The sequence below is a fragment of the Oryctolagus cuniculus genome, chromosome 9 (assembly GCF_964237555.1).
Source record: "Oryctolagus cuniculus chromosome 9, mOryCun1.1, whole genome shotgun sequence".
NCBI lineage: Eukaryota > Metazoa > Chordata > Mammalia > Lagomorpha > Leporidae > Oryctolagus > Oryctolagus cuniculus.
In genome coordinates this window covers 14102376-14125830 of record NC_091440.1, presented here as the reverse complement: position 1 = coordinate 14125830, position 23455 = coordinate 14102376, and the positions used below count along the sequence as shown (strand labels likewise).

General features: G+C 54.6%; 1 protein-coding gene across 2 annotated transcripts in view; it reads left to right on the top strand.

Annotated features, from left to right (window-relative positions):
* FARP1 (FERM, ARH/RhoGEF and pleckstrin domain protein 1) overlaps positions 1-23455 on the top strand; it is a 285577-nt gene that overhangs the window by 252352 nt on the left and 9770 nt on the right. Inside the window, exons 14-18 of one of the 2 annotated variants that reach the window (XM_051850519.2) lie at positions 82-239; positions 1504-1593; positions 2931-3064; positions 17363-17444; positions 21514-21751. In XM_051850519.2, coding sequence (XP_051706479.2) covers positions 82-239; positions 1504-1593; positions 2931-3064; positions 17363-17444; positions 21514-21751 — 702 coding nt within the window. Of the gene's footprint in view, positions 1-51; positions 240-1503; positions 1594-2930; positions 3065-17362; positions 17445-21513; positions 21752-23455 lie in introns of both variants that reach the window. The other variant, XM_051850517.2, reaches the window with a different exon arrangement.

The following is a 23455-nucleotide window of genomic DNA, read 5'->3' as shown; positions in this document are numbered from 1 at the left end:
GGAATTACTTTTTTTTTTTTTTTCTCTTTAAAACTTCTCATCCCCAAACAGGCTCCCTGACTGGTAGCCCTCACCTTTCAGAGCTGTCCATCACCTCCCAGGGAGGAGCCGGCCCCACCAACGTGACCTTGTCTCCCAACCTGAGCCCTGACACCAAGCAGGCCTCGCCCTTGATCAGCCCGCTGCTGAACGACCAGGCGTGCCCAAGGACCGACGACGAGGAGGAGAGCCGGAGAAAGGTGCCGGGAGGGGTGTGGGGGTGTGGTGATTTCTAACTGTGGGCAGAGCACACCAACAAGATTCAGCATTTGAATCCGTTTTAAGGGCATTCAATTAGGCAGAGTGGTATTGAGTCCAGACATGTTGTGGAGCCAACACCACCACCCATCCCCCCAGAACTTCCCATCTTCCCAGACTGGAACTACCTGGTAAACCAAAAAACCCTCATCCCCTATCCCTGAGCTGGTAACCACCTGGGCCCTTGCCGTGTCTATGAATGAACTACTTCAGGGCCCTCACCTGAGTGGAATCCTGCGTTTTCTGTGCCTTGTACCTGGCTTATTTGAGCGAGATGTCATCACATTGTCGTGTGTGTCAGTGTTCCTATCTATAAGGCCCAACGATATTCCATTAAACGGGTGGACCACATTGTAGAACTCCATTCATCTCCCAGTGGGCATTCGGGTCGCATCCTGCTTTGGGCTATTGTGAGTAGCGCTGCTATGAGCCTGGTGTGCCAGTAACTCTCTGAGCCTCTGCCTTAATTCTCTTCCAGAGCTAGGGTATAGATACAGAAGTAGAATCAGGTGGACTGTAAGGGGAAGAGAGCAAGGTGGCAGGCAGTAAGGGACTTCCTTTTGTTGTTTAGACAGAAAGCAAAATCCTTGGCCAGCCTGCTCTTAGGTAGTGCTGATGGGCTCCAGGGAATTGAGGGACCATGGCATCGCCAGTGGATTTTGCCCTTGACTCTTTAGACCTTGACAAACAGTATCACTCCCACTTCACGGAGAGCAACCCTGTCAGCCCGCGGCACCAGGAAGAGACCATAGTTTGTCTCTCACGTATTTCCTTGGAGACTGCCTCCCTCTGTCATTTTACCAATCTGAATCTTTTCACTGCTGATAATACTGACACAGAGGAAACATTCCTAGACTATACAGGGTGGGGACAGGAGAGGCCTTCAGATACTCATGGAAGATGCATATTATACAAACTATGTAAGAATTTCATTTTTTTGCATCCACGCAATTTATCTTTGAATTTCATCTTTCCATGAACTTTTCAAAGTGCCCCGTGTTCTCAGCACGAAAGCCTTTCTGTTATCCTAGTTCCTTCCCCACGAGAAGGAGAACCAGTGAGAGTTCCTTTGGCCCCAGTGCCAGCTCAGCAACAATGATACGTGCGTAATAGATCGTTTTCGTCATGACTGCCATAATGAGGGCATTCTTAGGCATGTGCACTCAACAGCGATGATCCTGTCTTATCTCTTGCTGGGCATTGCAGAGATTCCCGACGGACAAAGCCTACTTCATTGCTAAAGAAGTCTCCACTACCGAGCGGACCTACCTGAAGGATCTGGAAGTCATCACCTCGGTGTGTGCAACCTTTTCCTTACAGCCTTAAATTACATCATTTACGGGAACTCACGCTGCGGCTGATTCCGTGTGGCGCCTCTGGTTTCGGTGGAAAGGATTTTACTCTGGGTTTATAGAAATCAGATGCTAAGAGTGTATGCGGAATGTACTCAGAAAATGTTTAGAATTAGGCCGGCGCCGTGGCTCAATAGGCTAATCCTCCACCTTGTGGCACCGGCACACCGGGTTCTAGTCCCGGTCGGGGCACCGGATTCTGTCCCGGTTGCCCCTCTTCCAGGCCAGCTCTCTGCTATGGCCAGGGAGTACAGTGGAGGATGGCCCAGGTGCTTGGGCCCTGCACCCCATGGGAGACCAGGAAAAGCACCTGGCTCCTGGCTCCTGCCATCAGATCAGCGCAGTGCGCGGGCTGCAGCGCGCCGGCCGCGGCGGCCATTGGAGGGTGAACCAATGGCAAAGGAAGACCTTTCTCTCTCTGTCTCTCTCTCACTGTCCACTCTGCCTGTCAAAAAAAAAAAAAAAAGTTTAGAATTGTGATTTTTTAAGCGGAAAGGAATGAAGTTCTTCAAGTGAAGAAAATTTAGATGTTTTCCTGTCCATTTGCACTGATCTAGAATGTTCCATCTTTGCCCATTGTCAAATGTCGCTCCTTATTTCCGCTCAAGGGGGCCCTCAGAGATGAACGGGAGCCTCTTTTTCTCTTTGGTGATAAACGGAGCCCCCCAGGAGTCTCCCCCCAGGAGACTCCCTCTGTGACTGGAATCAGGGCTGGGCAGCCTTGGGTACAAATCTAGGGCCTCCAGATGCCCTTCCGACCGCTGGCTTCTGGGAGCAGCCCAGCTGTGGGGAGGCGGACTGTAGGCAGTGAGTTTCTCTGTCTCTTGGGCTGTGTGTTGTGCTTGGCCCCGGGCAGGCCCTCGCATCAGCAGTGTGGGCCACTGTGGGTCCTCATGGGCCACCTGGCCGCTCAGCGTTTTAGCAAAGGAGCAGGGGTGGCAGTTTCTCAGAGGCGCAGTGGAGGGTGCTCCGTGCTCCTAAGTGAGGGCTTAGCCAGGAGTTGGCCAGCATGGAGTTTCCACCGGGGCCGTTGGCCGTTGAAGAGATGTGTCCTGGCTGACACAGTGGGTGGAGCCGGTTTCAGGAAGCAGTGATGCAGGTGTGAGTACATCTCCCCAGCTTCACGGAAGGACGGGAGAGCACGGGGCCTGGCCACCCAGCGTGTTCTGGGGGCGCCGGAGGCGTAGCAGGAGCGCAAGCTCACATCGGCCGCGTGGCTTCCGCAGCACTTGGACTTGAATCATGAATTCTCCCCCTGACGCTTCCTCTCTCTGTCCCCAGTGGTTCCAGAGCACAGTCAGCAAAGAGGACTCCATGCCCGAAACGCTGAAAAGTCTCATCTTCCCCAACTTCGAGCCTCTGCACAAATTCCACACCAATTTTCTCAAGGAAATTGAGCAACGACTCGCCCTGTGGTAAGTGCCGTCTGGCTGGAGTCTCTGTTTCCGATGGCGTTTCTGTATCATCGCGGATAAGCAGCAGACAAAAGGCAAGAAACTGGCTGTTCACAAACCGACCTTCGAGTGATTTTCAATTCTGTGTGTCGCTAAGTCTCTGCCTCCATATGTTTCCCTTGGTTTCCAGTTCTTCAGAATGCTCTTTCCCTCTCGCCATGACCATGTGATTATCATGAAGTCAAGATGGTGGTGACGTTTGAAAGGCTGATGCGGGTTATAAAGGGCAGGGGCCTTGCAGGACGCTGGCGCTCGCTTGGCTCGTTTGTGAAGTGCACACAAGGGGCGTCCAGAAGGCTTGTGGAGGAGGGGGTTTGGTTTGACACAGCGGCCAAGATGTTACATCCAGGCCTGCAGGGCCTGGATTCGGGTCTCAGCTCCACTTGTCTCCCAGACAGCTTCCTTCTGTGGCACCCGCTGGGAGGCAGCAGGGGAATAGCTCAGGTTCTTGTGTCCCTGCCACCCACGTGGGAGCCTGGATTGGCTTCTGCATTCCTGATTTTCACTTGGTCCAGACCCAGCTGTTGTGGGCATTTGAGGAATGAACCAGCAAAGGAAAGATGGCTCTCTCTCTCTCTCTCTTGCCATTCAAATGAATGAAAATGCAAAAAGGTGGGTTGTTCTTTTTTTAAGCTTTATTTACTTATTTGAAAGTCAGCATTACAGAGAGAGAAAGCAAGAGCACTCTCCCATCTACTGATTCACAGATGGCCACGATGGCTGGGGTTGGGCCAGCCCAAAGCCAGGAGCTTCGTGCAGGTCTCCCACATGGGTCACAGGGGCCCACACACTTGAGCCATCTTCAGCTGCTTTTCCCAGATCATTAGCAGGGAGCTGGATTGGAAATCGAGCAGCCAGGACTCGAACTGGTGCCCATATGGGATGCCAGCGTTATAGGCAGTGGCTTTACCTGCCACCAGTAAAGTTGTTTTGTTTTTTTAAAGTTCATGGAAGGAGCCAGTGCTGTGGCATAGCAGGTTAAGCCTCTGCTTCTAGCACCAGCATCCCACATGGGCGCTGGTTCCAGTCCTGGCTGCTCCACTTCCAGTGCAGCTCCCCGCTGTTGCAACTGGGCAAGCAGTAGAAGCTGGCCCAAGTGCTCGGATCCCTGCACCTCCATGGGAGACCCGGAAAAAGAAGCTCCCGGCTTCGGGTTGGCCCAGCTCTGGCCTTGCAGCTGTCTGGGGAGTGAACCAGTGGGTAGAAGGTCTCTCTCTGTCTCTCCCACTCTGCCTCTCAAATAAATAAATAAATCTTTAACAGAAAAGTTTACAGAAAATAGAATTTAAAGACAAGTTTATTTTTGTACAAAAAAATGGAAAATCATACATATAGGAGTTTGAAAAATTTCAAGGTAAATGCATATTATAGAAGAACTATGCATGAGCTTCAAATGTTTTGGCACCAAAATAAATTTAATTCCATTTTTCCACAACATTTTTTATAGTAGGCACATTTGTCTTCTGCAGTTTTCTATATTGAATTTTTACAGTGCTTAAAAAGTGCTTTGAAAAATGCAAGCCCTATGCAACACATGAACTCCCACAAACTTTCCACACTTTGACCTTGATGAGCATAGGGGTATATATTAATATGTGAAATGGCATATGAACAAAGACCTTCAGTGCAGATTTCAGACTGGAGAGGAACTAAACAGTAGTTAGTGGCAGATGAGTTTAAAGTAATGTTAGGAATGTCCATTAAAAACCAAAGGAAGCATTAATCTGGGAGGAGAGGGAGGTACAAACAAAACCCAATCTGCTAGCGAATGCAAAATCTGTTTTGCCATTACCTAAAATAGGACCCTTTACAGAAAATTCTTTGGAGTATTTTTAAGAGCAATTTTATGTAGACAGACACATGGGAAGTTGACTATCTACTGAAGACGCATTTGAAAAATGCCAGGAAAAAATAGCAAAAGGCTTCTGCTGTGTTTTCAGCAGAAATGGGTGCAGGGAAGTCACTAGAGGTGATAAGCTATTTCTTTAAGAATTTAAAAAATTTAAAAAAGAACTACAGAGAAAAAGAGAGAATCGTACATCCACTGGCTCACTCCCCAAATGATCACAACGCCTTGGACTGGTCCAAGAACCAGGAGCTTCTTTGGGTCTCCCACATGGGTGCAGGGACCCAAGCACTTGGGCCATCCTCTGCTGCTTTCCCAGGCACATTAGGGAGCTGGATCAGAAGAGAAGCAGCTGGGACTCGAACCGGCGCCCATGTGGGATGCTGGCACTGCAGGCAGCAGCTTTACCCACTACACCACAGTGCTGGCCCCAAGTTGGTTTGAAGTGGTCCTGGGGGCATTTATTGATAAAAGGCCAAACAGATCCCAGCATGAGGTTGTCTTGGGTCAGGAGGTCCAGAACCGGGCTTCCAGCACCCGCCTCGCAGAGGAGCTGAGCTGCACCCCTGCACTGTGGGGACGATCCGCCCATGGACTCGGGGTGTCTATAGCTGGCACCACGCACTGTGGCAGCTCGGGTCCCCACGATGGCTGATATAAATGACGCCGGAGGTCACGTGTCCGAATTGTCATCCATTTGCGGTCCCGTCGGCTCAGCTCTGGAGGGGGAGCTGCCGGCACAGCTAGTCTAGGGATAAACACTGCATTCATGGGTTTATCAGGAACCGTACTCTGTGTCCCGTGACCCTTACCTATGAGAGGAAATCCAGGTGCTGTGATCAGGTTCAGTTTATCAGTTCAAGTGCATGGTCAGGAGGCCTGGCTGGACAGCGATTCCGGAGGCAAAGGTGGCGAGTGGGGGAGTTCAGTCACATCCCTCTCTGTGTAGCTGGCAACACTGGCAGCTCATTAAAATCATGTAGAACCTTCTAAAAATCTTCACCACCAGGCCAGAAGCCCAGACCAGATCTGTCAGCATCCCAGGTGATTCTGAGGTGTTAGCCAAGGTCAAGAACTCTGCCCTAGGCTGCCTCACTAGGAAAGACCCAGAGCAGGGAACAGGTCAAGGCCAGAGCTGAGGCAGAAGTCTATGCTGTCCTGAGTTTCACATTTGAAGTGGGATCATGAAGCTGCATTCCATTAAAAAAAAAAACAAAACTGTAAAATAAAAGGAAAATTGAGGTGATGGAGGAACTGGGGCATCTGACCTGGCAGGGGGCAGACCTTGGAGAACCAAGGGCAGGGCCACCTCCACGTCTGCAGGCTGAGCCTCTGGGAAGGGACTGAGTGTCTGGTGACTAACACTGCAAGGGAGGTTGGCTCTGTGCAGGGACGAGACCTCCCGAGAGCAGGTGCAGCTTAGCGGTCGCCGGCTGCCATGGGAGCTGGTGTGTGCCTGCCCCTGGGGCTGTCCGGTACAGCACGTGTCACAGTCCATTTCCAGAAGCTGTTTGTCTGTTGAAAAGAAAATTCCCCAGCCTTGGTAGTGCATCTGGGTGGGCAGGGATGGTGGCTTTGAAAAATGCATGTGTCCAGCCCTCGTCCATCCTTCCTGAACCCACTCGTTGGCGGGCAGGTCCCAGACATCTGTGTTTTTTAAAGTGTTCCTTGGGCTGACCAGGACGAGTACCTCGTTTTAGGACAGCTGACCCTGCGCTGCCTCTGACAGTCCCGAGAAAGTCTGATCCTTTGCCTTGTGTTCCGCGTGCTGGTCGTAACCCTATTGCTTTATTCTGTACACGGTGAGCGGCTGAGAAGCGGAGTGTGTGAAGGTCAGACTTTGCCCACAGGGAGCTTGCACTGTGTAAGAAGGCAGGCAGCTGGGGCGAGAGGACCAGGTCCCCCTGTGGATATAGGCACCACGCCCGGGAGGGCACGCGGTGTTGCCGCCAGCCAGCTCTGCCCTCGGTGACCCCAGGGCCATTAACGCCTGCATGTGTTGAGTGAGCAGGAGGGACCATCTCTCTGGGCACATGTATGTGTGTTTATATTCATGCATGGGAAACATGGGCTGGCCCATGCCAATTGGGATGGTTCAGATCCAAGTTCAGGTTTACCCCAGCACCTTGGGTCTATATCCAGCTGTCTGTGGACCCCACTGGGTCTCATTTCCTTGTCTGTGGCATGGGCTGTCACACAAGGTAAATGAGACCATGTTTGTGTGCTCCGTGCATTGCAAAGGGGAAAGCTGATTTGCTTAGCTCAACTTTGGACTTTGAGCTAATTTGCGTCCAGGGAAAAGTCGCCAAGACAATAGTGTGTGTGTGTGTGTGTGTATGTGCGCATGTGTGCGTGTGCGTGCCTGCATGCACTCCTCCCCAACCTGTCCCCTGGCATTTGCATTCTTCCATCTCCAGAAGATGGTCCTCAAAACTGAGAAGCTAATATTGGTTCCGTATTGGTTCATTCGGGTTTTATTCAGTGATTGTATTTTAAGTTATGGTTGCAGCTAATGAACCTACCACTTACTCTGTGCCAAAGGTTCCCCCATGTCTTGCACGCGAGCGATGCAGTCATCTTAGGTCTGCCTGACACGTCCTGTGCGAGGCCACTGTACACTCCAGTCAATGGTGGGAAATCACAGGGCAGAAAAAGCAGCAGAAGTTTCCGGAATAACCACGCTGAGCCCCGGCTTTGTCAACACACCTGCCCCTGTGCAAATGTCACCTTCTCCTAAGTCAACACACCTAAGCCGCGGAGGGTTCCCAGGGCCGGGTTCTTGGCTGGCAAAACCCAACTTACCTGTTTCGTTTTAAAAAAAAAAAAAAAGAGGGAGGGAAGGAAGAAAAGAATAACAAAACAAAAACAAAAAAACTGGAAGAACAGCTTTGCCTTTTTCCTTTTGGAAGCAAGGATAATTTGCTCAGCTGCTCCAATACGTTGAGAGAAAGCCACCTGCAAACAGCCCTTGGCACGGTCAGGGCCCCCCAATTCCAGCCCTGGAGGGGCCGGCCAGCTGATCCCCAGGGATGGGTGGAGGCCAGTTGTGGTCCAGAGGTCCGTGGCTGTGTGTGCTGTGTACAAAACTTAGCTTTGGGGCCCTACAGAGCTGGGGTACTGTGAACAGAAAGACACAGGGGTGCTGGAATAGGTCATAGGTCATCTCTCGTTCTCGCTCGCTCGCTCTTTCTCTCTCTTACACACACACACACACACACACACACACACAGCTTTCTAGGAGGAATAGCTGCATGTCTTAGAAGCAACAGGCCAGGGCTGGAGACAGGTGTCAGGATATCCCTGGGTGGCCAGGGCTCACTGGGACAAATAGGGAAAGAGAGGGGAGACCACCTGCTGCCGTGAACACAGTAACTGGACAAGCCGCTCCGAGATGAACAGGGAAATGAAGAAGCAAGTGTGACGAATTAAGATGAGCTCACCTTGGGCACAGTGATTTAGAGAGATCGGTAGTGAAGCCCTCCAGGCCACTGGAAATGGGGGTCCAAGGCTTGGGAAAGAAATCAAGCACACAGCATGAGTTTGAAAGTTGGCCATGAAAAGAATCGGATCATGGAGACAAAAGGAGCCAAGGACAGAACCTTCCAGACCATACCTTTCGGGACTTGCTTTCCATCAAGTAGACTGTGGCAGAGTAAGAGCCAGCGAAGGGAACAGCAGCCACCAAGACCCAGAAAAAGCGTGGAGAATGCAGGGTAGAGGGCCCCAGAGGAGAGCAGGCGGGATGGGAGAGGCAGGCAGCTCCTGGGGAGCAGACTCGGGAGGGAGGGGAAGTCTGCAGGGGTGAGGGGTATGAGGGGCGTCCTCTAGGTGCACTGGGGGGGCTCTTCCAGAACTCTCCCAGGTGGGGGGCTTTGTCTCAAGACAGGGTGCTTTGTGCACACAGCTGCTGCCACCTGTGGGTTACTCGTTCCTCTGCTGGCGCTGCCCGAGTGTGTCCTGGATGAATTCCAGTCCTTGCCAGCCCTGGGATGCAAGAGGGACCAGGGGCTGCGAGCCTCCATTCTCCGTCAGCAGGTGCACCCCGGCCGCCATGGGCTGGAGTGCAGGAGGACCTTGCTTTAAAGCTAAATCCTGCTCACGCCGAGGGGAGACGTTGGCTGTTAGTTTGATTCAAAGTGCAGGAGCCTGTCCGGGTGTAGTTTTCAAAACTGACCGCAAAATTCACAGTGCCTCCGTCTTCTCCCATTGCTCCTTCTGGGAAGCCCCGCTTTTTTTTTCTTTTTTCTTTTCTTTTTAGGATTTACTTTGGTTGAAAGGCAGAGTGACAGTAAAGAGAGGAAGAGATACAGAGAAATCCTCCATCCACTGGTCCATTCCCCACATGGCCACAACATCCAGGCCGGGCCTGACAGAAAACAGGACTTGGGCCATCTTCTGCTGCTTTCCCAGGCGCGTTAGAGGGAGCCGGATCAGAAGTGGAGCAGCCAGGACTGGAACCGGCGCCTGTATAGTGTGCAGGCACCGTGGGCGGCAGTTTTATCCACTGCACCACAGCGCCAGTCCCTGGAGGCATTTTTCATGTTCTGATGTTGTTTCCCTTTATTGCCTGCAGCACTGTGTGGTCCACACAGGTGGGGGAAGCAGAGCGGTGTCCACTGACCCAGGAAGGGGGCCTGGCAGCCACACTGCAGTCAGTGTCTGTCCGGGTGGCACCTTACGTCTGCATGTGCATTATAGCAAGGAAAAGTTGGCATCGCTGATCAAAATGAAAATAGTTGCCATACTCATGGCTGGATACATTGTTTTTTAAGATTCACTTAATTATTTGAAAGAGTTAGAGCATCTTCTATCTGCTTGTTCACTCCCCAAATAGCCCCAGGGGCCAGAGCTGGGCCAGTCCAAAGCCAGGAGCCAGGAGCTGCTTCTAGGTCTCCCAACCAGGTGCAGGGGCCCAAGCACTTGCGCCATCTTGCATTGCTTTCCCAGGCCATAGCAGGGAGCTGGATGGGAAGTGGGGCATCCAGAACTTGAACCAGTGCCCATATAGGATGCCGGCATCACAGGCAGCAGCTTTACCCACTATGCCGTACCGGCAACCCTGGATATATTTTTCTACTTGATCTTCAGAAACAAGAGGTGGCAGCTACAGCCCACGAGCCCGATCTGTTCTGCCACCTGTTTTTGTTAATAAAGTTTTATTGAAACCTGGCCACACCCAGTGTTTTACTGATGGTGGGCAGCTGCTGTCCTGCTACATCAGGAGAGCTGGGTGCTTGCGACAATTTCTGCACAGCCACAAGTCTAATAACGCCCACGTAAAGTCTGTCAGCGAACTTTGCCGGGTGTTGGTATCCTTATTGCTGTCTCGCAATTAGGACAGTGAAGCCATGGGAGGGGTGAGGCCCCTGGCCCCAGCCTCAAGCCCAGGTCTGATCTGACTCCAGGGCTCCGCCCCCAGACCAGTGTTGATGACGCCCAGGATATTTCACCACAGGAGGGCGCTGTCGGGCTCAGAGCCTCTGCTGAGGAGTCCTCGCTCTCCAAAGGAGAAAATACGAGTGTGGTTCTGCAGAAACAAAGCAGAGCCCCTCCCACGCCCCAGTCTCCAGACCCTCTGCCTCCTCGCTCCCTGCCCAGCCCTGTGAGGACAGCGCTGCTGCTTGGGCCACCCTGTCTGTCGGGAACACCCCCTTGAAAGCCGTAGCAGCCGGCTGGGATGTCTGCTCAGCATGGCCCTGTCCTGCTTTGTCCCGAGAAGTATCCCGTGTAGGGGTCTCAGAGCCAAGAAAACAGATGATCCTCCACCGAGTGACCTCTCACGGTGCAGTGGCGGTCCCGGTATCAGCAGGGACTCCTGTAAAACCCAGCCTTGCACCTGCTCTCAGAGCCGTCTGTCGCTCTCCAGTGATGGCAACAAAAGCAACAGGTGCGGGTGTCGCGGCACAGCAGGTTAAGCCACCACTTGCAATGCCAGCGTCCCATACTGGAGCGCAGGTTCAAGTCCCAGCAGCTCCACCTCCAGTCCGGCCCCCTGCTGATGTACCTGGGAAGGCAGCAGCAGACGACCCAAGTGCTTCAACTCTGCCAAGCACGTGGGAGACCCGGATGAAGTTCCAGGCTCCTGGCTTCAGCCTGGTGCAGCCCTGGCTGTTGTGGCCACTTGGGGAGTGAACCAGCAGATGGAAGCTCCCTCTCTGTCTCTCTCATTCTCTCTGTTGCTCTGCCTTTCAAATAAATACTTAAATCTTTAAAAACCACCACCACCCCACCCTGGGCCCTGTTCCAAGCACGCTGCACATAGAACCTCATTTAATCCTTAGCAGTGCTAAGAAGTGGGCGTGCAGCCACCTGCCCAGGGGTGTGTGGCCTTGGGCCCAGGACTGTGGCTTCTGGGTCCTCGCTTTCCCGCCCCCCTCTGCTGCTCCCTAAGCTTCCCCTCGGTTTTCTGACCGGGCCTTCTGCCACCTTCTCCAGGCCTCAGTTTTACAACCATGGGTGGTGACTTTTCTGGTTACATGACGTCATTCTCCTTTTTAAAAAAAGATTTATTTTATTTATTTGAAAGTCAAAGTTACACAGAGGATGAAGGAGGAGGTGTCTTCCATCTGCTTATTCACTCCCCAGATGGCCGCAACGGCCGGAGCTGTGCCGATCGGAAGCCAGGAGCCAGGAGCTTCCTCCGGGTCTCCCACATGGGTGCAGGGGCCCAAGGACTTGGGCCATCCTCTACTGCTTTCCCAGGCCATAGCAGAGAGCTGGATCGGAAGAGGAGCAGCCGGGACTAGAACCGGTGCCCATATGGGGTGCCGGCGCTTCAGGCCAGGGCTTTAACCCACTGCACCACAATGCCGGCCCCGACGTCATTCTCCTTAACAGGTGTAGACACTGACTTTCTCCCTTTCCCTTTGCGGCCCGGGGAAGAGCTTGTGTCTTGCTTCTGGTTTTCATTTATGGGAAATCTCACGAAACCTCGAGGACTTGTCTTCCCTGGCTGGGTCCTTCCACGCCGTGGAGCACCCGGGAAGGCCTGGGACAGTGACTGGTTTCTCCGGCCTCTGCTCGGGGCCCATGGCCGCGGGCGTCTTGGGAGAGTGGCTGCCTCTGGTCATGCAGACCTTTTTATTTTACACTTGACATTTGCGGGCAGGAAGGGTTTGCTGTAAAAGGTTATGGGTATGGTTCCTGTATCGCAAACGCTGTTGGATGCTGCTCTTGTCACGTGTCCTTTCGTCTCTGCAGGGACAGCATCAGGTCGACGTTAGGCTCAGAGAGGGCGAGTGCCTTGGCCAGTGTCACACAGCTGGAAAGGGCGAGACTGGGCATGCCGCCATGCTCCAGGCTGATTGGTGACGTGAGGACCACATCCTGGCTCCGGGAGAGCTCAGCCCCAAACATGCTCTCAGCCGGTCACTGCTGCCAGCTGTGCTGCTTCTGGCCAAAAACCCCGGATGCGGGTCCTCGGCGCCAGGGACCAGGGTGCCTCTGCCTGGTCTTCCCAGTTAGGCTCCCGGCTGTTCTCTGGCAGGGGCCCCCTTCTGGGGTCCCCCCTGAGAGGGGACCCGCAGGCGGCCAATCAGACCATCGGTGTTAGGCCTCATGGGACAGGAGAAGGAAAAGGGGCTTTGCAGATCTGCGTTCCAGCCCCGTTCATGCCGTGTGGCCTGGGGCAGGTCACCGAGGCTTTCTGATGGGAACTGTTCCCAGGACACCATCAGACCTGCCTGGGGCTGGGCTGGAACTTCTCTGCCTGACCTTGACCCCGCATTAACCTCAGAAGGAAAGAAGCTGGGGCTGCCACGCAGCCTGATGCTGCGATGGATGGGCTCGGGTGGCTGGGAGCCCGCGGCCTCTGCATTCCGTTACCCGCAGCAGTGCACGGGATCTGGGCGCCTGGGCCCGCACCGCGAGTGCTCCCCCGCGTGGCATGCGGGTGGGGATTGCTGCTAGCGGGGGTAGACTCTTCCTCTCGCTGGATCCTGAAGCCCATCACTTCATCAAAGGATGTCGAGAATCACATTCAGTACATGTGGCTAATGTATATGTAGAACAGAATATATTACGATCCACTGCTCCTGCTGGTTTTTTGCTTTTTGAACCCTCCTATCCAAGGGGACTTGGAAAAGTTCACAGAAAATGGGATTAGCTGATAGGATTATTCTGGTGCAAACACCGTGGAACCCTGCAGAAGTTTTGCAGGACACACATTGTCCCCCGAACTTTCTGAGGACCCCCTCACATGGAATTCAAAACGTGGTATTGAGGAGAGGTTTGTCTCTGTCATTTGCCCACTTGCACTTGAGTCTGATTTTTTCATTGGGAATCCTAGGAATGGAGGGAATTTAGGGCATAAGGAAGCCGCGTTTGTTTTGCAAATGAGGAGCTTAAATCCGTGCTGCAGGGGTCAGAGACGGGGACACAGAGCCAGAGTAGAAACTGCCTGCAGCTCCAAGCTGTGTAGACTGCCTGAGTGTTTTTAGCTAATGAGTCTTCCTTCTGTTGCATGTAGGAGGCGCGTGTGCATGTCTGTGGGTTGCTTGGGAAACCCAGCGTGTCAGTTGCCGCTCAATTCCACTGGGGACCTCCTGGGACACTTAAAACAAGGCCAGTGTTACCACTCTCAGGAAGCATGTCCCCTCCCCCCTACACACACACACACACACACACACACACACACACACGGGCTTGATCCTGGGCTCCTGAGACTGTCGGGGTCAGGGGAAGCTGGGAGACGAGGCTGAGGAAGACATCAGCACGTGGTGGTTGGGATTCTAGGTAGATATGATGTTGGCCTGGGGTGAAGGATGCAAACGGGAGGCCAGGTCTGGTCAGAGTCAAGGCCACGCTGCAAGGTTGCCCTTGTGAGGGGCAGTTGGGGACGAGGCAGGCAGAGCTGGCCCTTGGAGATGCCACACGGGGGCCAGTACTGGCCAGTTCCCACTGCTGTGGTGCACCAGTGCGTGACGTGCTGACGGGCGGCAGGAAGACTTGGAAACTCCTCGTGCGTGTGCATGCGTTCATCCCTTTGCCAAGGTCACGTGTCATTGCTCTTGGGAGTAAGGCGTTACGTTGCATGGGTCAGAATCAGCATGGCGGCGGCGGCTGCTGCATAGGCTTCACGCAGCTTTTCTAATCCGTGGAATCTTCAAGAGGGTTTTCGTCTTCGTTGCCCTGTGGCCGTGCCTTCCAAACAAGGGCCTCTTTTCTTGTTCAGTGGTCATCCGGGGATGTTACAGAGGAGCCGTAATTACTTTTTCATGTTCCGGCGACGCAGTGACCTTTTGCTGGCCCTAACGAGACAAAGGCTCCGGATGTGTGGATGGGTGGGTTTGGTGGCAGCGAGTAACATAGAAAGGAAATCAGTGCAGTGTCGCCCCCCATCCGGGGGACTGTGGCCCAGGGGTTTGGACCCACGCAGGACTGGGGCTTGCGAGAGCTGGGGTGGGAGGGGCAGTGGTGCTTGTTCTGGGGGCAGCCACGTCAGAGCCCCCAGCTCGGCCTCACCTAGAGCCGACCCCCTTCCGTCGCCACGCTGTGGGCGTCTCCCTGCTGCCCTGGCCGACATTGCCAGCCCGGGGCTGTCCCTCCAGTGGAAGTCCGGAGGCTGGAGACGGAGAAACAGATGTGGCTCAGAGCCAGTGGGCACGGGAGAGGCGGCCCCTGGAGCCTGAGGCTTCCGCGTCAGCAGGCTGTGTAATCAGGAGCTGGCGGCGGACCAGAGGAAGTGGAGAAAGCCGAGCCTGGCTGCCACTCTGTTCTCCGCCACCCTCCCCCAGCGCCCTCCTGCCTTGTTTCGTGCTCTGCAGGGGCGTCCATGAGAAAGAGAGAGAGGGGAAGTTGCTTGTTATCAATGGGAGCCAGAAATCCCCCCATTTCTTCCCTTGCCCACACAATCTAGATTATTCTCATTAAAAGGGCTAAATTCCAGGGCCAGCGCTGTGGCGCAGCAGGTGAAGGCATCGTCTACAGCGCTGGCATCCCACACCAGGGCATCGGTTCAACTCCTGGCTGCTCCACTTCCGATCCAGCTCCTACTCTTGTGCCTGGGAAAGCAGTGGAAGACGGCCCAAGTGCTTGGGCTCCTGGCTTTGTCCTGGACCATTGCAACCATCTGGGGAGTGAACCAGTGGATGGAAATTGACTTTCTCTTTGTCTCTCCATCTGTTTCTCTCACTCTGCCTTTCAAATAAATAAGTTGTAAGTAATAATAATAATAAGTCTAAATTACATCCTTTGGACTTTCTTAGGTGTCCTGGCAAACCTCACGCCATTTGAGAACTCTGGGTCAGTTGTTGAAGTCCCAGATGGTAGCCACAAACCAAGTTTCAACTGGCATCACCCCCTTTTGTTGGCATTTCATGAAAATCAAGTTAGCTCTGGCCCAGTGGCTGGGTGCTCCTTGAACGTGGAAATCTACCTTGCTCAGGCGTGGAGGCCATGGGCAGAGGGAGGGAGCACTGGCCAGCCCTTGGGAGAGCCCGTGGGATCTTGAAGGCAAGATGGGGTGGGGACTTTAGGTGGCAGAAGGTGCCCAGGTCAGGCTGGAGCCCTCTGAAGGTGGGGGGGGTTAATTCTCTCTCTGTGCCAAGTGGAAGCAGAAGAGCCACCAGTGGATGCCGGCCAGGGCCAACAGAATGGTCATAGCCAAATGGCTCCATCATGATTCTTTCATAAAGATTTTATGTATTTGAGAGGTAGAGTTACAGACAGTGAGAGGGAGAGAGAGAGAGATCTTCCTTCTGTTGGTTCACTCCCCAGATGGCTGCAACAGCCAGAGCTGAACCGATCTGAAGCCAGGAACCAGAAGCTTCTTCCTGGTCTCCCACGCGGGTGCAAGGGCCCAAGCACTTGGGCCATCTTCTACTGCTTTCCCAGGCCACAGCAGAGAGCTGGATTGGAAGAGGAGCAGCCAGGATTCGAACCGGTGCCCATATGGGATGCCGGTGCCGCAGGCGGAGGATTAACCTGTGCCACAGCGCTGACACCTCCATCAGGATTTAAAAGCCACTCGCCAGAAACTCAGAGCTGCCATGGCCGTGGGGCGTGTGTATACCCTAGGCCCTTGACTCGGACTGCCGCCGTGTTCCTGCATTCGGAATGCCCTTGGCTTCCAGCTTGAAGCCCAGTGCCCAGAATTTGACCTTTTTTATTATTATTATTATTATTATTATTACTATTACTATTATTATTACTTATCCCTTTCCTGTAAGTTGGCTGCTAGCTCTCCTGAACTACACGTTGACCAGGTGGTTAAAAACCACGTTTTAGTTGCGTCTGGGAAATTCTTTGCTAACAATTGGATAGATCCGCGGGTTTGCGCAGCTCGGGGTGTAGATTGAGAAACCGCACCCCTGGGGCTCGTGCACGTCCTCCCCCTCGTGGTGGCAGTGCTGGCGTGTGACTCGAGCGCTCAGCTCCGAGGTGGCAGGGATCATCCTGCCTGCCCCTCATAAACTGCCATCGGGATTAATGGAGTTAGTGCTCACAGGTGCGCCTGCACGTGCACCGGGGGTTCCATCCTCTGCCATTGTAAGTTGGAAATACACTGACTCCACCTGCCCTGCCGAGCGCCCCAGCCCAGCGGCCGGCACACGACAGAGCGCATGCGCAGAAAACAGTGCAGCCTCCGAACCCCCAGTGGGGCGCGTGGACTGGAGTCACCTGCTCCGTGCCGTGGTCCTGCCGTAATTCAGGGGCAGTGCCCACTATGCGGTCAGGACTCCCAAACTGCTCACTGCCAGGACTGCGAGTAGTTTTCTCTCTGCTGCTTAAGCCCCTGAACCATCGACATCAGCAAAAGTGAGCCCTAGAAAAATACGATACCCAAAGACTCGGCAGGAGGCGCCCATAGCTCTGCCGTCCAGCACACAGCGTGCCGCCGCCGGCCACCCCTCGGGCCCTCACGGTGTCATCACACACACACACACACACACTCACACGCGCCGTCCCCTGCACTTCCTCAGTGACAGGTCTCTCAAGGGCTCCCCAGGCAGCTCTTTGCTCCGGGCTAAGGGCTCCTGGGAGCAGAAATCTCCGTTTGGAGGCTACGTCTTGGCTCATCCAAGTGTCTCTTAGCGCCTGTCTCACTGGGAAGAATCCGTCCCACGAGCCCTGCTGCACGTGATCTCCATGCTGCTGTCACCATATGGAGGTCACCCGAGGGCTGATGGAAAAAACTAAAACCAGATAAGGCCAATTTAAAAGGATCAAAAGCGAGTGCTGCCCGTTCAAAGCCCACGTGGGGAGTTCTTCGCAAAATGAGTAGGGTCATTTCAGAGCCTTCCCCCCACATGCCGTGACCCCAAGAAAAGCGTGGGAGACACGAGGCAGGGGTGCAGGTGGGTGGTGGAGAGGGAGGATATCCGGGGGGATGTTTTGGGGTCCCGGGTGGGGACACGGTCCCCTCGTGTTTGCCCTGCTAACGCCCCACGTCTCCGCCTTTGCTGTGTCCTCAGGGAAGGCCGCTCCAATGCCCAGGTGAAAGGTGATTACCAAAGAATCGGGGACGTCCTGCTGAGGAACATCCAGGGCATGAAGGTGACTGGGGGGCGGGGCACGGGGGGCGGGCTTACAGGGCTGCGCATGCCTGGCTCCCACCCAGCCCTTGTGCCCCGGCCACACCTCGGCGGCCAGGGGTGGCCGTTTTGGTGAGCCCGTCTTCTAGCCTTGCAAGGTCCTTTTCTTTGTTGAAAGCATTCGTAATGGTTGTTTGTTTCCAAAGCTCTGGGCTGTACCCAACACGACAGGGGTTTTCTGCAAAGGCTGTTTCTCTAAGGACGTCAACCAGACACTGGTATCTGTGTGTTGGTGCCGTTCCACTCGGCTGTTCTGGCTTCTTCCAAGCATGGCAGAATATCAGATTGGGAACTATGTAGGAATCCCAGCAAATCCAGTGACTTTAAATCAGTGTATAAGGAAAACACGTTTTTAACCATTCGGACATCTGCAATGTCACTAAAGTATACCTAAAAGAAATCAAATACTAAACCAAAACTCAGCCACATTTCTATAATCTGTCTCATTTCTTATGTCTGACATTTTCATTTTAACTAGTTAATCGTTCCTTTAGTATCTTACCTCTTAATGCACACCGTTCATCTGACTACATCTGTATTCACATTCTATGGCACTTTTCCTGTGTCTCCACTGCCTACAGCCTGTCTCATAGCCTTAGTAGCTGAATCCCACCCAGAGCAGGCTCTAGCCCCCAACAAGGCCCGTGTCCAGCCGTCCTTCTGTCCATCTCTCTCTCTCTTAAAAAGTATGAAGATGTTGTCTCCCAGGTCTGGAACTACTGTTTGCTTTTCTACCATGAGCAACACTCACAGTTTTAGACGTCGTCAGAGGCAGGCCACACGGAGGGGATCAGGATTGCAGAATCCTGTGCAAGAAACAAACACACATGGAAGAGCAGGAATGACCTGAGACGCTGCCCAGCCGGAGTCTTGTGAATGCCCAAGTCCAGGTTGACGTGCAAAGCTCAGACGTTCGCATCTCTACCACCTGCCGTGGTGGTTTTGAAATTGATGTGCTTTATGTTTGTAGAGCAGTTTCAGGTTTGCAGAAGAAAGAAAATACAGAGAGTTCCCGTATCGCCTACCTCGCATCAGTATTTTGCAGTGTGGGCCCGCTGGTTGAAGCTGCTGGACCACTGCTGACATATTGTTATTAACCCAAACCCAGGGTCTGCATTTGGGCCCCTCCTGGTGCTCTCCACTGTGTGCAGTGAGAGATGTATGGTGACCTATGACCCCCAGGACACTGGCTTACGAAGGGCTCCGATGCCCTCACAGCCCCCAGGCCCCAGTCCCTGGCAATGCTGGCTTGTCACTCGGTCTTGGGTTTTACCTTCCCCAGATTGTCACCAAGCTGGACGCACACAGCCCTTCCAGGCTGGCTTCTCTCGCTCCTTAAGAGCGCCTCTCCCTTTGCTCGCTCGCTCCGTCACCTGCCTTGCCCCGTGCCCTTCCGCGCCCTTCCCCCACCAGACACCTCCTCCGACATGGGCCGTGTCTTTTCTCAGTCCACCCCGCTTTCTCACCTTTCCCACTCACCTGTGCAAGGGAGAGGCCCCCTCCAAGAGGACTCTGGCTCCTGCCTCTGCTTCAGGGGACAGTCCCCAAGTGCCACTGGCTGCCAGCACTCCTGTAGAACCTTCTCTGGCCGGTCTGCAACTCCCCCCCCCCGCCCCCCTGCCCCGGGGCTTTCCCACAGAGAACCGAATTCCTCTTCCCTCTCTACCGTCTTAGCACAGGAGTCCCCTACAACCGCACCTGGTTCCCACTTGGAGCACTCGCGTTCTCAGTGCAGCGAGCTGCCAGCGGCCTCCGTGGTGCTGGCATTTCAGAATTGTGCCGATGCCACTGGCATTTATAGCGTGGAGCCCTACGCAAGCAGAATAAAAATAGATGGAGGAGTTGAGAGCCATCGGCAGCTTCCTTGAGGACTTAGCTGGGTTTTGTGTCGTGGTGGTGGTTGGTTTTATTTTATTTTTTTATTTATTATTTTTTTTTGACAGGCAGAGTAGACAGAGAGAGAAAGGTCTTCCTTTTTGCCGTTGGTTCACCCTCCAATGGCCGCCACGGCCGGCGCGCTACGGCCGGCGCATCGCGCTGATCCAAAGGCAGGAGCCAGGTGCTTCCTCCTGGTCTCCCATGGGGTGCAGGGCCCAAGCACTTGGGCCATCCTCCACTGCACTCCCGGGCCACAGCAGAGAGCTGGCCTGGAAGAGGGGCAACTGGGACAGAATCCGGTGCCCCGACTGGGACTTGAACCCGGTGTGCCGGCGCCACAAGGCGGAGGATTAGCCAAGTGAGCCGCGGCGCCGGGTGGTTGGTTTTAAAGAGTTCTTGCAAAGTGTGGAGAGGACCGGCAGAAGGTTCTAGATGAGTTCCTGATGAGTCAGCTGCCACCCACCGACTGTCCATGTCACCAGCAGTCACTGTTTGTATGACTCTTCTCAAAACCCTACCTGTTCCTCCATGGCTGGAGGAGGCAGCTCAGACTCCAAACCTGAGCATGGCAGCCTCTTCCCCCAGTCCCGGGAGATCATTCTAGAAGCTTCTTCCACCTTCCATGCCCGACTCTGCATCCAGGAATGTGCCTCTCCTATCCTGTCTCATCTTCACAAGATGACTGCCTTGGCTTGCGTGCAGGAATGGCCTCCTTTGCTCAGCCATACATTAAAGCAAGATATTTATTAGGCACCTGCTGTATATGCTAGGTCCCAAGGATGTAGCAGCCTGTGCAGTGATGTTGCATAGAGCAGTTCACACACACACCCACACACACACACGTGCCTAGGTGTGCATGTACTCATGCCCTCAAAGGGTGTGGTGTGTAGCTGGTACAGCGCGAGTAGGCTCTGTGATGGTACAGAGCTGACCCTGTCCTGAGTCAACCCAGGTTGCCACCAGGAGGGGCGCTGGGGGAGAGGTGCCCAAGACCTCCCTGTATAGTTCTTTGCAACCTCCCGTGAATCTCTGTTTCACAACAGAAAGGCAGGAGACCAGCCCAGCAGGGGAAGGTGTGTGCTAAGGGCTGATGTGGGCTAGTATTGCACTAAATGCGGCACGATGCACATTAGGGAAGACCCTGCTACCAACCCTGAAGGGGTCCTGGGCAGGGCCGTCGTGCAGCGGGAGGCCTGGGTTAGGCAGCAGTCGCTGCCGGAGCCCCTGCCGGGGTTGTACCCCAAGGCCCCTGCTCGCTTTGGTGGCCCAACATGCAGTGAGGTGGAGGCGGAGGGGAAGACACTGTCACCATGGTGGGTGACACCGGGGACGAAGAACAGAAGAGACCTGATGCTTTTAGGAGGTCAAGTTCATGAGACCTGAGGAAGGGCTCAGAGAAAGCAGGAATCCGGAATGTTCCCCAGGCTGTTCCATCCTGCACGGTCCTGAGGTCAGGGAATAAATGAGACCCCTCCCCCTCTCCCCGCCCCCACCCCCAGAGGCAAGAGGGAAGCAGCAGGCTTCTGCAGGGACCCCTGTGTTTCCGGGACTGGACCATGGTCTGGATTGGAGACTAGATTTGGGAGTAGCCCAGCCTGGGAAGTCCTTGGGGAGGAGACTTGGAGACAGCAGCTGTTCCAATGTCCTGGGGTCTGTTGTCCCCCCCCCCATCCCCTCCGGCCCCAGCTCTGTCTTCCAGCACCTCCCCCTGACCCGGTCTCCCCCAATCCTAGGAGACCGACCCTGTCCAGCTGTCAGTCATCTCTCTGGAGTGGAGCACAGTAGGGAAACACACACGAATCCAATACATTGACCCAGTCTGGTGGTGACACTTAGAAGACCACAGGCCACCCCTGGGAGCTTGTGAACCTATCTCGCTTTAAAAAAAGCATTTATTCCCCGACTAGTGTCCATATCGTTCATCTGATTTATAATCTCAGTGCACTTTATACCCGACACCCTATGGAGCTTGTGTTTCCTGCTGAGACGTAAGTGCAGTATTGAAGAGTGAAACATACCCATATACAACGGAAGGAGAAAAGCAAACGTTACTAATGAAAACCCCACGTCGCGCCGGGCGGGACACATGACGGCGGCTCGGGCCAGCCGGGCAGGGCTGGTCCTCTACCGGCCCTCTCTTTCTGTCCCCCAAGCACCTGGCAGCTCACCTGTGGCGGCACAGCGAGGCCTTGGAGGCGCTGGAGAACGGGCTCAAGAACTCCCGGCGGCTGGAGAGCTTCTGCCGCGACTTCGAGCTGCAGAAGGTGTGCTACCTGCCGCTCAACACCTTCCTCCTGCGGCCGCTGCACCGGCTCATGCACTACAGGCAGGTCCTGGAGCGGCTGTGCAAGCACCACCCGCCCAGCCACGCCGACTTCAGGGACTGTCGGGGTGAGTGCCGCCAGCCCGGGCCAGGGAGGGGGCGCCTCGGAGACACCAGGGTGCCGCCGTGTCCCGGGCCCTGCCATACCTGGTCAGCTTGCACATGATCACCGGGACCCCGTGCCCCTGCCCCTGCCCCGTGCGTCGCCGCCTTTGAGCCTGGGTGCACCTCCAAGCCCTGCTCCGCTCATCACTTCGTCCCAGGCTGGCCGCACACACATCTCATTGCTGCCGGGCCTTGGCGATGCTCCGGTTTACACCTGTAGACTCTCCTCTCCACAAGCCTGAGGCCGGTGCGCCCATTTCCTATACCAAGCTACTGAGACCAGAGGGGTGAAGGAGCCTGCCACACAGCTTGGGAAGCCATAACCCATATCTGTCTCAGGATGATGGTACCCACTTGCTCAGCCCCTCGCCGGTGGGGGGAGAGGGTGATTTTGAGGGAGGAAGGCGTTTCCTGTGTCGCTCAGTAAAAGCCCACAGCAGGTATCCCAGACCCGCTTTCCCCACTGAACCTTGTACTTGCTCTTTGAACCAAGGTCCTTCTGTCTCTTGCGTGTGATCTTGGCAGCTGCACTCGCTGGCCTGGACCGCCAGCCCCTCTCGGGTCAAGGCCACTTGCTCAGTCCCCTGCATTCATTCCCCAGCCCAGGCTGCCCACACAGTGCGTCCCGTGGAAGCAGCATTTGAAGTGTGTGAGTTGCACACCTGCCAGTATGTGCAGGCCCTCGTCCCTTGCTCAAAGTTCTAGAAACACCTGCCGTCTCTGGGCCACCTGTGTTCCTAGATGCATCTCTTACTATCTGCACTTGCTCTGAGCTGGTCCCGGCCACTCTCTCATGCACTGGACATGCATTGAGTACCTGTGCCACTACATGAGGGAACAAGGAACGGATGTGGCTCCTGCCCTCCTGGGACCCACTGGGGGGTTCCCAAGCAGGTACCTGGGCATGGACCAACCCTGCAGTGGGCAAGTGTATAGGCTTGGAGCTGCAGCATTGGACTCTCAGCCTTGGGGGCTGCAGGGGTGGGGGTCTCTCAAAGGCAGAGATGTCGAAGTCGAGAGCTAAATGTGAGTGGCAGTTTGGCTGGCAAGGGGGAAGTGTGGAGACTAGAGATGGGAACAGCACGCCGGTCCTAGGGGGATGGAGCGGGGAACATTCCAGAAAGAAGTTGTGAGTGACTACCCTGTGGGATGCAGAGGGACAGTAGCAAAGATTAGGCTGGACTGGGGATCCCACAGGTTCTCAGAAGCCCTGCAAGGCAAGATCGATTCTCTTTATTTGAAAGGCAGAGTGAAGGGGTGAGGAGAGAAGACAGAGAGAGAGTTACCATCTGCAGGTTCACTCCCCAAATGCCTGCAACAGCTGTGGCTGGGCCAGGCTGAAGCCAGGAGCCCGGAATTCAGTCTGTCTCTTAGATGGGTGGCAGGGACCCATCACCACTGCCTCCCAGGGTGTACATTAGCAGGAAGCTGGAGTCAGAGCGGCGCGGGGACGGAAACCTCAGCAGTGCCATGTGGGGTGCCACTGTCCAAACAGCTCTCACCTGCTGTGCCAAGCGCCTGTCCTGCTATTTTTGTAACCAGTGCTTAGGAAGAACAGTCTGTCCTTGACAGTGAAACCGAGACCAGCGCATGGTGCTTAGCCTGGAACCCAAGGTGACGGGAGGGAGGCCCAGTGCTTGCTCCCGGGATGAGCACCACGGGGCCCA